The following is a 15,904-nucleotide window of genomic DNA, read 5'->3' as shown; positions in this document are numbered from 1 at the left end:
TCCTGAAAAAGCCCCCTGTATTCCAAGGAATTTTAAAAGATCCCATCTCAAGGAACAAGGATTGGTACTCATTTTATATTGGAATTTTCTGGGTGTCCCATCTGAGAAGTGGCTCTGCCCTTCAGGCCACAGCATTAATTTATGATGTTCGTTGGTAATCTGCTATTGGAGGTAGGATACTTGGCCACTGCACAGCCTACTGATAGATGCCCAAAAGGCTATTTTTATATTCCCCTTACCAGCTTTAAAAGTGACGATGCATTTGAGACAGGCAAATTCTGTAGCATCTAACCGAAGCTGTCTAAATCTAGCCACAACCTCTTGTAAAGCCTGTATTTCTGAGATAATCTTATTCAGCTTTTGAGAATCTGTGTTGTCTCCATTCATTCCTGGAACACAAACATGTGAAATAAATACACTAATAGGTCATCTGAATGTATTTTATGGATTGATTTCTGCAAAAAATTAAAATAAAAATCACATGTATCAATAGCTATTCCATTGTTACATTGAGATCCGCTTCAACACAAAACTAACTATAATGTAGGAAAGTTAGTATGAAATCTTCTGTTGGATGATAACAAACACAGTAATTTGCATTTAAATGACAATGCAAGCAGTCGTGAATGCAACAAAACAACATTATTTGCATTTAAATATAGATTTATAAATGACAGGTATACTCTATTGTTCGGAAGGGATTTGTTATTCTTTACATGTTGTCCTTTTTTTCAGTAATGTATTTTTATGGTAATTTCTATAACAAAGTCATTAAATTGTGCAATTCTTACCAGATACAGCCAGTAGAGTGTTAGCATCAACTGGAATGGCCCATTGTGCTATTCCTAGAACAAACAGTTCCCTCCAAGCATCTTCCAAAAGCATCAGCTGTCATACAATAGAGGTACGATATAACATGGTGTATAATTTATAGATTGATAAACAATTTCACTATGTAAATTTCTGTTGTTTTAGAAATGGCTTTAAAATGCCTGCGCTGTTTTCTCCCATCCCCACTCCTGCCGGGGACATTTTAGTTCTCGCTTTCTCATCTTGATTAAGAGCATCCATGGATATTATAAAACGCCACCTATTTAATGCTGGGGTGCTGCTTGAAAGGTATGGGTTCAGCTGTAAGGTACTGCATAAAACCAAAAATACATGAAGCTCTTCTTGCACTCCACATGTGAAAGTTGCACAAAAGCGCTACTCTTTATATAAAATGAACATTGTCCATCCAAGCTATTTTCTTTCTTCCATCACTGAAAATACGGGGGGTGGGGAGGAGACACACCTATTTTTCAGACTGAATTTGACTTCCACAATCAAGCATCCTCTTTGTTTTTGCAACCTTCTTATAGTCATTTGTCCCAATGTAATATAATAAATTGATCTGGTTAGGGAAGCAAATGACTACCATACAAGTTTTATTATAATTTGTATAGAGTTTGCAGATAATCATTTCTCCTTGGGTTTGTTTAGGTAGCTGCATGTGGTTCCAGGTACCTTCTTCTCTCTCCAGGACAGGCCTGGCCCATTGGGCTAAAGCAGTTGCATGGATTGCACAGGTAGTGCTGGTGTTACACAAGTCTTTTGTCAGGATAGATCCACACAAAGCTTGTCAAATACTGGACAAAAGGGACCAGAAGACATTGTAATTAATTGGGCCTCCTGCATCCCTTGGTGCTGTTCTCCCTACTATACAATAGGGCTGTCTGGAATTTCCTGGACATAAGCCCCCCTTAAGCAGCATCCGGTCGGGAAACCGCTGAAATTTCCAGGAAAATCCAGACGTATGGCAGCCCATGCCGGCACACAACAACTTTTGTGTAAGGTTACCAGATGTCCCCGTTTCCCGGGGACAGTCCCCGGATTTAGAAATCAGTCCCCTGACCAAATCCATCTACTTAGTAGGAAGTTGAAAAGTGTCCCCAGATTCATTAAAAATAATCTGGTAACTTTACTTTAGTGTCCACATTTTCACTTTCTGAAATATGGCAACCCTACTATGGTTTCACTGACAACCACTTCTATGGATAATGATGGTATTCAGCCACCAGGTGGTGGTAATGTTGGCTAACCTGCTACAAAGCTGCTCAGCTGTGTATGAAGCCCCACCCCATTCTTCACTGGTCAGGAGAAGGTCAAAACTCACAGGTTTCCCAGCCTTGGGGAGGCAAGATTATCCAGAGGTGACCTTCCTATCTACTTTGAGATTCCTGATTCCTTGAGACTCAAAATTTGACAACCTTCCCATATTGACAAAGTCGATCTCCAGTGTTTTGAGGACCAGTCACTCTGCTGGCCCAAAATATTTTGCCGTCTGGGGCAAAGGAGAAGACAGACACTGCATTCCTGTTCCACATACAGAATCCAATTGGACAGGCAGCTGAATCTTACTTTGGCACTGAAGATGCCGCAACATCTTCCCCCATAGCTGAGTGCAGCATCTACGATAATAGGAGGTGTGCAGTAGGCAAGTAAAGTCTTTGCTGTTCCCAAATTAAGGTGCAAATGACTAAGTTATAAACAACAGAATAATTTAAGTATAAGGAACAGCTTCTTTGTTTTCTGTCTCCTTCATTACTGACTGTGATTATTGGAACTATGACTTGCATTTGATGTAAGAGGGAGGACAGCAGAAGAAAAATGTCTAAACAAGAATCCACAGTTCAGAATTTTGGGTAAGCCGAAACTTTGCAACTCACAGTCTGGTCTATAAAGCCCAGAGAGGATAATGGTGCAGTTAATGAAATCCTTGGGCTTTAAAAGAGGGATTAATTTCATGTAACAATTCATGCAACTTGCCTTTAATTTTGAATGTTAGATATGCAGCCAGTTCATTTAAAATGACAGGATAATCTGATTCCTGACATGGATAATAGGCCTATTTTACAGAGATCTGTTCAGTGATCACTTTAATCTGCACTAAGCCATTCCTTGTATATTGATGGGACTCTCATTTCTGAGAAAGTTTCTTCCCCCTTTAGGTCTCAGTTCCTCAATTAGTATGTTCTTTGGAGAAAGTTCTGTGGTAAAGCAAATGAAGCCTTGCCTTAATTAGAAGTCACCCATGCTGGTGGCAGGGCATTTGCACTGGAAGGGAGAATGTGGAGGATGGGGTATTGCAACTAATTTAATTAGGGGAATATGTAATCTTTTCCATAAGGCAGGAAGAAACAGAGAGATGATTGCTTGCTTTAAGGTAAGCACCATTTTAATTCAATGGGAGTTAGGATCGCTAATGCTCTTATTGCTCACATTCAATTTAAGTTGACATAGTTTAAAACAAGTCAGGTTTTTGGGGGTTTAGGGAGGGGGAATATGGCTATCAAAAAAATATAAATTAGCTAAGTACCGTGGACCCCCTGTTTTTCAAAAGCCAAGCCATGGACCCCCTACTTTTGAAATCTCTGGTAGTGTTTGTTATGTGAATGGTGCCATGGCCCCCCCGGGTGGGTTACATGGTCCCCCTTGGGTCCTTGGACCACCAATTGGGAACCACTGGCTTTGAGAAACATAGTCCACTCCTATACCAATCTGAATCAATGTAGCTGAAGCCCTGATGCAAGCCTAAGTTCTGCTGACATCAGTGGGAGAAGGGAGGCACATGACTAACTAGAGTCCCACTGATTTCAACAGTGCATGAGTGTAACACCACCACAGTTCAGATGCTTAGGGGCTCCAACACATATAGTCTGCCTTGAGTGCACAGGGCACCACTGAACTCTTGCTCCAACAGATCACACGGAAAAGTCAGTTGTATTAAATGTTAGCTCCATGTGGAGGCATATATGTTGCTAACATGGTTTCTGCATTTCCAGATGCTCTTTTTGGAGCCACCTTTAGTATGCAAATCTCAGCACTCCTGCATACCCCCACCTGGAGGAATCATCTCACAGAAATAAATAAAAAAATGACACCTTCATGCAATCCCCATTGAGTTGGCAGTCTGCTGGAGGCCCCACACCTTCCTGCAAGGGATCATGTGCGAGTTTCTGCCAACCAAGTTGGTTTTGGGGTGGCAATGGAATGTGCTAACATCAATAAACTGCAAGCATTACCCAAACAATCAGTTTGATTAACTCTTATGGGCTTCTTGAAGATTTTAAAAAGCAACACGTCTGCCGTCTGCCTGAACACCCCTGAACTAAGACATGAAGCAAGACTAGGGTTGCCATATTTCAGTGAATATCTGGACAGAAAAGTTGTTGACCTTTTTTTATAGTTTTGGCAAAACTGCAAAAAATAAAATGCCATTTTTGAGCTGCCAACATGGGCTGTTGTACATCCAGATTTTCCTGGACATTTTACCGATTTTCGCCCAGACACTGCTGCTGATTCTGTATATGTCCGGGAAGTTCCAGACATCTGGCAACCCTAAGCGAGGCTTTCTCTTTGATGGTCCCCACCATTGTGGATCTCTTTCACCTTCCATGGAGGCTTGCCAAGACTTGCCCCCCACATAAAACTGTAGAGAATAGGCAAGTGACATTGGCAGGGACTTATAACTGTGTTTGGTAACCTTTCGTGATAATGATTGCCTTTGTTTTCAGTTATGCTATGGCTTTGACTATTCCCCCCTCCATTGTTCTGAATGTTGTACCCACCTAACCCTTTACAAATAAATCCAGTCTAATTCCCTACTAAAAGCCAGGAATATTAACCACAAACTCCAACCAAGCAACTCACTGCAGTACATGGTGTGCTACAAAGAAAGAGCAGGTGCTCTGCAGAAGGGGTTTTGCTCTGCAATCAGCTGCAGGTGACTCAAGCAATTCATGAAGGTGAAGCTACTAACCAAATGGTTTTGCTCAGCCTCCACTGTCAGAGGCATTATGCTTCTGAATACTGGTTGCTGGAGACCGCAGCAGCAGCAGCAGCAGCGGATGGTGCTATTCTGCTTAGGTTCTGCTTGCCGGTGTCTCACAGGCATCCAGTTGGCCACTGTGAGAACAGGATGGTGGACTAGATGGGCTGCTGGCCTGATCCAGCAGGCTCATCTTATATAATTAAGTAAGCCAAGACTCATACTATGATAGAAGGCAACTGGAAAGGAACCTTTTAAATTATACTGGATATATACTGGATGAAGTATATGTTTTAATCCATCACTTGGCTAAAAACAGCACTGATAATCACATGGCCTAAATCAATACTGAGCAATCTGCTTAAGAGAAATGTTGTCATTTCCTCCCCCCCTCCCCAGTTCTATATAAATCTTACCTGATCTTGTAATGATAGAGTAGAAAAAGCAGGGACACTTTTAGCCCATTTGATGCTCATGAAGAGAAGCCTTGCCGCAGACTCACAAACCGATTCAGTAGCCACTTCGTAGAGATACATGGGAGTGCCACTGACTTCGTGTGGGTACTAAAATTAAAAGGTTGCATGGAAAATATTTCAGAAGGTAATAGGCAGGAGCTTATGTTTGACAAAGAGCTGCTTATTTAAGTACTTGATTATTGAATCTGGGTCTTACAAAGGAGGGTATCAGCAAAACAAAGGAAAGAAGAAAAATGGTAGGGGGAGATTTTAGGAACCACTGGCTTAACCAACTACCTTAAGATACCACCCCCCCCCCAGCTGATTTACATAGATACTCAATTTTGGTAGGGTGAGTGGTAAATATTTTGTTTGGTTTGGACAAGTATCAAGGCAATACACAATTAAAAGTCAAACTGAAGAACTGAATATGTGCTTAAATGGCACCACATCCTGCCTTTCACACTTCATGCATAGTAAGTGGGTCCTGTATTTAGGAAGGTTGATGCTCAGACTAAATCTACACGTGCAACAGAATGAAGTTTTAGTAGAATATACTTTACCATTCCAGACTATAGGTGAAGGGTGTTTTAAAATGCTTCCTGACATAACATTCTCCCTGTAAGTAAAAAACTAGCACAGTCAGAGGAAGGACCATGCTGGATTTTCTGTCCCTGATGTGCTCATTTTCCTCTTGCAAGGGGATTTATTTTTCTTATGTGGTGAAGCATTCAAAAATGCACCCCTTCTCTTATTCTGCTGCATATGTAGTCCAGACCTCAGAGATGAATTGGGGCCAAAATGGGCAGTTATGGATTACAGGGGGAAAACATTATGGTGTTTGAGGGAAATGTCCGTAACCATCACTTCAGCAATAAGTATGATGTGAGTACTTCCAATATTTGGATTCCACTGTCAATACTGTAACAGTTTAAAACTGGTCAGAATAAAACTGGGACATCCTGACGTATTTGTAAAACTCCGTTTCTCAAAGCAAGGTAATTCAGGTTTGGCGGGTGTCTTATAATGCTTCCCATGAAGGCACAGGGGGCCACCATCTTGGTGAAGCTGAGCAGATTTGGGTCTCATGGGTGCCTGGATTGGGGAGCACCTGACAACCGCTTGCATTCCATGACAAGAAGAGAGGTGGAATATAAATGCAAGAGAATAAATGTCTCCCTCAGAAATAAGGCACTCACTGACTGAAACATTTTTACTGCAAGGTAAAACGTTTTTGTTCACCACGGCCTTTGCTATCTGATGAATGTTAAGCATTCCACTGACAGCTTGATTGAACTTGATTCTAAATGTAATTGTATATGTTATGATATACAGCATCTTGAAATGTTTTCTGATATGTAGCACCTTGAAATGTTCACATGGCAGGCAGCAAATTTTTTTTTAAATCCCAGCCAATAGTGTTGGGGGCTGATTCAGATTGGGACCACAGCAAGAGGCAAAAGATTTAAGCCCTTGGTCCCATTACAGATTGTCCCCCCTTTTATGTCCCCCCCCAAAAAAACCTCTAATTGGCATCTCATCTATCCTGGTTCTCAGTCCTGACTCAGTTTGTGAGGGATGTTGATTTAACTTGGCAAGAAGGTGGAACTTTTCCCCTCTCCTCCTCCAGGTGCCCCAGGAAATTGGTTCCCGCAGGGTCAGGAAAACCCCCAGAATAGCACACAGGGGGGTAGTGGTGGGATTCTATTTTGCAAGCTGATATGCTTGCACAGATGGAACGTTTGTAATAGTGGTACCTTGAATTCCACGCCCTATGCCTGGGCTGGAGCCCCTAGCAACAAGTTTGCAGCAGTGCCATCATGTGAAACTATTCCTCCATACATTAATGGGTGGAAACTGAGCATGACAATCATATGGTTCAACAATTTTAATTATGGGTTCACATTGCTTTTAAAGGTTTTTACATTGCTGTACACCACCCTGATCTTTTGTGAGAGGATGGCATATAAACACTTTAATTAAATACAGTCAATGAATAAGTAGTAAGAATGAAGACCACGCATCTGTGCTCCATCCTAAAGGCATTCTGATGACTTTGGAACTATCTGGCAATTTGGAACACCTACCAGGATAACTGCTAGCATTGAAAAGGAACCAATATGTAGTATGGTTCATATGGCTTGACCAATTTACTCCCGCATTGTACACCAGACATGTCAATCATCTAACTCTGCGATATGCATAATATTTTAAGACATACGGTAAATAATTTATTATTGATTTAGGCTGCAATCCTGAAGAGGCTTCCGAAGTAGTAAACACCACTGAGACTTCCTTCATTTTTACTCCAATGCATTGTGCAAAAGTCTTGCTTTCACAAATATAGCATCATTAATTTACCAGGAAGTAATTGCTACACAAGCCAAATGAAGAGGAATCAGATTGAGGAGGCCTCATTCCATACCAATATCACAAGGTCTGGTTTCTTTTTCTAAAGTCTCTCAGGATAATGATGCATTTCCCCTGAATCAAGAAGGAGAAGGAGCTGACCTTTGGAGTTGGTTGAGCCAGACCCACCAAGGTCTGCCTTTCAGATGTTGTAGAAACTGCAGCCAGTTCTAGATTGTGAGGTTCCAGCTGAGTAACAGCAGTGAAGAAAGCTGGGGCAGGTAGAGCTGCAGAGGGGAAATGTGGCGTGGCTCCATTATCCTCCTTGTGTCCTCTGAAATACAGAGCGACTTGTTTCCTTATTGTGGAAGTTCTTGGTCCCCTTTCATGTTGAACAGCTGAGAATAAAAACCTGCATTAGCATGCTACTTGGAATTTGGAAAAAATTATTTTCGAAGCCCACTGAAAACTTCTAATGGGATTAACTTGCTGTGTGATACATCTCTAATCATATATAAAGACGCTAAACTCTGGTGGTTGTTTGCTATATTGAAGCACCACTTCACTATTTGTTGACTTGCTGCGATGTCATGACATGCTCATATATGTTCTAATTCTTGAGAGTGAAGAGCAATTGAATACAAGATATACGGTAACTTCTGTGAGGAAAGTGAAACATTAATTTGGCTAGGAAGGAAACTCATACAGCAATTCTATGTTGAGGGAAAGAAATAATGTGCTAGACAAGGGATCTTTACAGAACTAAAGATGTGGGATGAGGTGGGAAGGAATAAAGAGTTTGTTTTAGGGTAGGAGCTGAATTTCATCTAGTAATGTGAACTAACTGATCAAATATTCAGCGTCAAATCCCCAGTAATATGGAACTATTTTAAATTATGACTAAGGGAGGATTCAAATATTCAGTGATCACATGAAACATAAAAAGCATAAAGAGACAAACACTTGCTGCTTACAAGACTGAATAACTGACAAATTAAGCAGCCTCACTAGTCTTCAAAGGGAAATGAACATAATTCCAATATAGACAACCACAACAGGAATATCACCAAAAAAAATGGACAGCTTTCCTTTTTGGGTGGTCATTATTCAAATATATATTGATTATTGTAACTTTGATATGAGCAGCAGAGAATCTCTTATTTTTGTAGCTGTAATTCAGATTAATTGCCTGACACAGGGAAAAGTAAAGCATCCTAACCCCATTTTAGAGCGTGGAGAAAAGAAGTGTTTGATTTCCAGGACAACTTCAGGGAAATGAAGATATGTACTTTCATCTACCAGCAGTGGGGAACAATTGGCCGTCCACAGCTTGTTGAACTGCAACTTGCATCAGCCCCAGGAAGCCAGGGATGATAGGAGCTGTAATTCAGCAACATCTAGAAGGCCAAAGGTAACCCAAACCTGATCAACACTAATGCAGCAATAATGTAATATCAGTTAGATGATGCTCCTCTAGATGCACAGGTGCATATTGTCCCTGCCATTCTACACCCACCACTTTCATCAGGCATGGGAAACCCGGGACCTTCCAAATATCTTTGGGCTTCAGCTCCCAGTAGAATGGCCAGCTGTCAGGGCTGATAGGATTTCTAGTCCAATAACATCTGGAGATCCAAAGGCTCCCTATCACTGATTAAGATGTTGGCTCTCCTATGTGCAGCGGCATCTATAACCAATATGCGCATGGAAAAGGCAAATCTTTGGACTGCAGGTAGAAGCGTCCAATGCAAACCTGCACTTGCACAAGCATACCCCGTGAGTAGCAATCGCTTGCTTGATGGGACAGCTGGATTTGCTTTATCAGCCAGGATAAGTTGAAATTGTGCCCTGCTGGAAGGATGACTGTTCAGAATTCTGGGACCTTGTCAGTGTAGATATTTAACAGCTTTTGTTTGTTTGAGGTTCTTGGGTCCATTTCCTGATATATGGTCCTACTGACATACCTGGGAGCTCTTCATTTTTTATTTGTATGCAGTCTTTCCATGCATGTCTGCTTGGAAATAAGTCTCACTTAGTTCAGTGATTCTCACTCCCAGGCAAGATTGCATAGGATTGCAGCCTTTAAAGTGTCATTTAGGATAGCAATCCTTTTCCTCGTCGGTAGTTGTACTTCAAAAGGGTCTGATTGTGGACAGTTACTTGCAAGCCAAAAATATAGGCAGATTAAGAGGTTTAGCTTTGTAAAGTGAAAAGATAGTTACTTAGGACGGGTCACAGGAAGAGAATTTTGGGAGACTGCCAATATTGATAGGAACCCTAAGGACAGATCCATTCTCTGGACAATAGTTTTCACAAGCCCGTGATATGTTTGCTATCCATTTCTCTGGTTGTTTTTTTTGTTTTTTTTTTTTTGAGGGGTGGTGGTGGTGGAGGAAGGATGCACAAGTACCGTCTTTGTTCATGTTGACTTCCAAGCATTTCTTCAGCCGACATGCCCTGCATTGATTCCTATGCGTCTTGTCCACTGGGCAGCCACCCTAAAAAACAGACACATATTTCTGAAAAGGGGGACAAAACGTGAGTCTCAGTAAGGAAATTCTGAAACAGGAAGGTGTCTGGGGATCCTACTAAGATGTGTAGACCCTTTCTCCCTTCTGCCACTCTCACTTCTTTTAGAACCTGTGCTGGATGATTGCCAGAAAAAGAAGAATGATGCCCTCCCAGGGCTCTATGAAAATTCCCTGGGGAAGAGTAAGCATTATAGGGGCGTTCTAAAATCTCTATATGGACTTCAGCACCCGGGACAGCTCCCTGGCACTTGGAGCCTTTGATCACGATCCTCCAGCTTCCTACCTGCCGCCCTAGAAAGTATCTTCTTCCTCTCGCGTATTCCTCGGTTTCTTGCCCCTTGCTTTTCCCGCAGAGTCATAAATAAATGGTCCCACTGATTTCCACCTAACCGCCTAAGGTAAAGAGCAGGACTTCTGTGTCAAACAACGTGGCTGCCAGAAAAACAAAATAAAAATCCCGGACATCTTTCTTTCGAGAAATTTCCCTAGAGATTTGGTTTTAGTTGAGCCCTAGGCGTCCAGACCTCAACTGAACCTGACTACTAAATAGACTTTACAGACTGAGGGTGCAGTCCTATAGGTTTGCGTGGACGCTATGATTTGGTGTGCAGAATACATCACCTGCTGAGCTGTGGGTGGGTGTTTGAAATCTGAGGGTTCCGGCTCGGAGGGAGCTGGTATGAACTTGGGGCAGGATCCAACCAAAGCTAAGTGCCGCTAAGTCACCTTTAAGTAGGCTAGATGGAAGCTGCAATCATTATACCTACTTAGTTAGGAGAAAGACCAAGGGTACTCAGTGGGACTTACTCCTCAGTAGACATGCGCTTTACTCCCCCATTGAAATCAATGGCGCTTCACTTTCGCTAGATTGTGCCCTCGGATTTCTCAGTCCCCCATTCCCTTTCAAAATCGAGCAAAGGACCAGAAAGGCGAAGCTGCCCGCTGTATTATTTCACTGTAATATCAGATGTATTCGCCTGGGAACATTAATCCAAGCAAGCAAAGCTGAACCCACTTTCATGCATCCCTCAGCTTATTTGAGCAAGGCAGTTAGAGACGGTGATGTTCTCGTTAACGATCACCAAAAGAAACTGTTTTCCTTTATTAAATGCCCTCCGAAGCATCACTCCCCCTACTGCACTCTGTTTCAGGGATGGGGAACCTGTGGCCATCCAGATGTTCCTGGACCATAATGCCCACCATCCCCGAGTAATGGCTATACTGGCTGAGGCTGAACAACATCTGGAGCGCCCCAGCTGAGCTTCCCCACCCCTGCTATACTGGAATCCCTGCATTACTTGGCTCAAAACAAGGCTCACTCCTATTGCAACCCAAGAGAACAGCCATAGGAACAGAGGCAGTTGCATTAGACTGTGCCAGACCACAGGTTCGTCTAGCTTTGTCCAGAGTGCCTGGCAGCTGCTCTCCAGTTTCAGGCAGGACCTTCCTGAAGACACCAGGAATTGCGCCTGGGATTTTCTATGGGCGAGGCAGACGCTCTGCCGCTCCCTCCAATCCTCTGGCCAAGCAAGGTCCGGTGGATTTTGGCCGGAGTTCATCTATATATGCAACCGCTGCGCCACAATTCGAAACGAGCTGCACCTATTTAAACCTCCATTTGCCACACCTCGGTTAAAGGCAGGGGAGAGCCGCCTGCCAGGGTGTGAACTGCCAGCATTGCTTTAGCTTTGCACCGAGTGGGTGGTGGCTTGCAGCCCAATCTTAGGCACCTTTCTACTCGGAAGCAAATCTGACTCTGTTCTGAGGGCTTCTCCCCGCACCCCGTGGCCAAAGCATGCAGAGCAAAAGAGTTGTTTTGCAAAAGATCTGCGCCCGGATCCCATGCATGTCTACTCAGAAGCAAGTCCCCTTTGGTTTCCAGCAGGGCTCCTTTCCTGGTACACATGCTGCTGTCCGACAGCAGTAATCGGTTACTTTGGAATCAATCACTGGTTCTGCTCCGTTTTCTCAGGGAATAATGGGCATGTGAGTATGGCTGTTAGAAGCTGAAATGATCACTGGCCTGTGAGTGGAGGCAATGAAGAAATGCTCAGTATTTAAAGTAGCTTGTTTTACAATGAGTTTTGGATTGTTCTCGAGCCCCCGAGCTCCCTTCTAATCCTTCCATTCATTTTGTAAGAATCCTTCTCCTTTGTTCGAGGGCTGTTTAACTTTTGTGGAGGGGGGAAAGGCGGGGGTGGAGAGAGAGAAAGAGAGATCAAAATATGGATGTTTTTGAGATTTTCTTTTTAAAAACACCCCCCACACCAAAAAAAAACACCCCACCAAAGTTGCAACTATGCCATTTAAATGCTCAAAAAAATCCTCTTTGGTTTCTTGCAAAGGGAGTTTTAATTAAATTTAGTTCCAACTGAGTTTGGCAGCCCCACCCTAAACTTGGTGGTTGGAAATCCCATGGTTTACTAGGAATCTTCCAAGCACACTCAGGAACAAGGGACTCGGCGGCAGCGATGGAAAACACCCAACGCAACGTTCCGGGAGAGCAAAGTCTCTCTCTCTCTCTGGCCTGGTCTGCAGTTGCAGCAGAACTAGATGGTGGAAACGGGGTCCTAAAGTTGGTCGAATATTCTGCAGGCTGGATGCCCTGCTTTGAAAAGCCCCTCTGAAAAAAAGCAAAATTTCCTGCAAGTAGGAAACGGGGAGAAATGTTCCAGTCCAGCCTGCTATACTAGATTTCTATTTGCAGGGAGTTCTTTTCTTTTTCTATTGGGGAGCGTTCCGACCTGTGGATTCTGAAGTGGTCTAATATTTGGACGCCGCCTTTTCCCCTGACAGGAACTCCAGGCGGTTTACAGAGAAACTCCTTCTTTCCGCAGCCGACCTCCCGACCCCCTTCTGCTTAAGTCTCCTCCACGTGATGGTGCCTTCGCTGTAACTCTTCCAGCCACCCGAGACTCCTCGGCCTCAGTAGCCGGCTTCACTCCGCCCCCTCGACATCCCGCCCCACTGGACGGGGGGGGGGGGGTGGAGATCGCGAGCTCCTCCCCTGGTTGCGCCCGCCCAGAAAAGCGACGAATGGCTTTGGCCCCGAACGGAGGGCAAGTGGGAGGAAGGAGGCTGGGGCTGAATACCTGGTTCCCAGATTTGCAGACGTAAGTGCGGTTCCTTCGGATGCTTCGCTTGAAAAACCCGGAGCAGCCGTCGCAGGCATAGACGCCGTAGTGCTTGCCGGAGCTGCGGTCCCCACACACTTTGCACGGGATGTCTAAAATCCGGCCTGAGGGCGAAGGCGAGAGAAAGAGAGAGAAAAGAAGGTCAGCCCTCTGGCATGGTTAAGTCCGCGATGGGCATCACAGCCAGGATAACGGGGGCATCTTCAGCAGTAACCAGTGACGCAGCTCCACCTCAGGCCCAAGTCCAGGCAAGTCAAGGATGATGAGAAAGAAGGAGGGCATTTATACCCCACCTAACATCCAGAGAGCTCAAGGCGGCTTATGTGGTTCTCCCCCTCCCCGTTTCATCCTCACAACCGCCCTGCGAGGGAGGGTTAGACTCAGGGACAGTGACTGGCCTGAAGTCACCCAGATTAGCTTTGTAGCTGGGTGAAGACTTCATAGAATTGTTGAGTTGGAAGGGACCACGAGAGTCATCTAACGCAGCTGCCTGCAATGCAGGAGTCTTTTGCCCAATGTGGGGCTCCAACCCGTGATCCTGAGCTGTCTCCCTGGACCTTGGCTGACACTCTTACCAGGCTTCCTCAACCTCGGCCCTCCAGATGTTTTTGGCCTACAACTCCCATGATCCCTAGCTAGCAGGACCAGTGGTCAAGGATGATGGGAATTGTAGTCTCAAAACATCTGGCGGGCCAAGGATGAGGAAGCCTGCTCTAACCACTTCACCAAACTGGCTCTCTACTCAGGGATTGACAGATGAACAGGAACAGATGACAGATTGACAGATGAACAGGAACAGGACGCATCAAACAGGACTGGCGTCAGTATTCCTTCTTCTTTTTAAAACTTATAGTCAGGGAGTTGCAGGGTGCATGCGCATGGCTATTGATTCCAATTTCATTTAAAAATATACAGTACTGCCCTTTTCTGCAAGTGAATGAGCTTAGCATCAGGGCAGCAGACACATTTTATCCCAGTGGTTATGGTGGTGCTGTGATTTAAAGTGAGTTTAAATGCACACGCTTTTTTTTTTTATTTTCCATTTTTAAAATCGTAATGGACTGGATGAGAGCCAATAAACTGGATCCAGATAAGACTGAGGCACTGGTTGTGAATGGTTCCCCAGACTGGAAGGATGGGATGAGGTTACACTCCCTCTGAAGGAGCAGGCAGTAGCTTGGGGTTACTTTGGGTTCCATCATTGTCACTTGAGGCTCAAGTGGCTTCAGGGTCACAGAATGCCTTCCATCAGCTTTGGTTGATGGCCCAGCAAACTTCTGATTTCTGTTGACTACGCTCTGGTAACTTCTCGGTTAGATTATTGCAATGCATATACATGGAGCTGCCTCTGAAGACAGTTTAGAAACCGCAGCTGGTGCAGAATTCAGCAGCCACGTTGCTCACTGTGGCAAGATAGCCTGAGCGCATGATTTAATAAAATAATAATAATAATAATAATAATAATAATAATAATATTTCTTCCCCACCCATCTGGCTGGGTTTCCCCAGCCACTCTGGGCAGCTTCCAACAAAATATTAAAAATACATTAAAACATCAGTCATTAAAAACTTCCCTAAACAGGGCTGCCTTCAGATGTCTTCTAAAAGTCAGATAGTTGTTTATTTCCTTGCACCAATCCTGGCTCGACTGCACTGGTTACCAGTTAAGTTTCTGATCCCAATTCAAAGCACTGGTTCCGATGTATAAAGCTCAGGAGCCCCAAATCTCAAGGACCACCTCTCTCCACATGAACTGACCCAGACCCTGTGATCGTCATGTGAGGCTCTTCTTTGTAGGTCGGGAGGGTGGCAACACAAGAGCAGGACTTTTCAGTGATGGCTCCCTGTGTATGGATATCTCTTCCCAGGGAAGCTTGCCTAGCTCCATCATTGCATAGCTTTTAGGCACCCAGGGGGACGGGACATTTAGGTCTTTGGCTTTTCATTATCATGGCTTCCATGATTGAGTGGGATGTTTCAATCCACCTATTTAAAAATAGAATTGTCTTTTAGATTTATTTTTTTTGTTTCATTTTAACCTGACTTTAATCTATTTATTTGTTTTATATTGTAAGTAACTTAAGAATTACTTTGGTAAAAAAGAAAGTGACTAGTAAATAAAATAAAATAAAAATAAAATAAAATAAAATAAAATAAAGCCATCCTACATATTAGGATTGTAGAAGCAATTGTAAAACATGGAATGGCCAGGAGGTGATGGTAGTGGTGAGAAGATCAGTGTTAATTGTGGGCTTCACAACTAAAGAAATGCACATACTCCTTTTAAAAAAACAACATTAAGCCCAGAGTATAAAATCAACTTGTTGCACCACTGTCTGCACCCAGGGACTTCTTTCTGGCTGCATTTGCTTTGATCAGGAGGCCAGCATCTGCCAGTCCTCTCCTGCCATGTTACAGGAGTAGCAGCAGAAATTCTGGCTGGAGGAGGCGGGAATTAGACGGTGGTACACTCAGGCAGGACTTTGGGGGCAGAAGTCCAGAGTCTCATTCATCAGGAGAAGGACCCTCAAACGCAGCAGGGTTGGCATATCACACTGTGGAGGAAGTGAAGTAAGAAGCCTTTGCCTGTCTAAAGACAACCACCCTCTACAAGACCATGATGAA

The 15,904-nt window shown here is 43.8% G+C and overlaps 1 protein-coding gene across 3 annotated transcripts in view; it reads right to left on the bottom strand.

Annotated features, from left to right (window-relative positions):
- NR2E1 (nuclear receptor subfamily 2 group E member 1) overlaps window positions 1-15,904 on the bottom strand; it is a 28,769-nt gene that overhangs the window by 4,759 nt on the left and 8,106 nt on the right. For all 3 annotated transcript variants that reach the window (XM_083608416.1, XM_083608415.1, XM_083608417.1), the window contains exons 2-7: window positions 13,238-13,383; window positions 10,025-10,112; window positions 7,777-8,012; window positions 5,227-5,373; window positions 792-888; window positions 240-389 (exon numbers count right to left, since the gene is read on the bottom strand). In XM_083608416.1, coding sequence (XP_083464542.1) covers window positions 240-389; window positions 792-888; window positions 5,227-5,373; window positions 7,777-8,012; window positions 10,025-10,112; window positions 13,238-13,383 — 864 coding nt within the window. The remainder of the gene's footprint in view (window positions 1-239; window positions 390-791; window positions 889-5,226; window positions 5,374-7,776; window positions 8,013-10,024; window positions 10,113-13,237; window positions 13,384-15,904) is intronic.

Source organism: Podarcis filfolensis, assembly GCF_964270895.1.
Source record: "Podarcis filfolensis genome assembly, chromosome: 3".
NCBI lineage: Eukaryota > Metazoa > Chordata > Lepidosauria > Squamata > Lacertidae > Podarcis > Podarcis filfolensis.
This window is presented reverse-complemented; position numbering and strand designations above follow the sequence as displayed.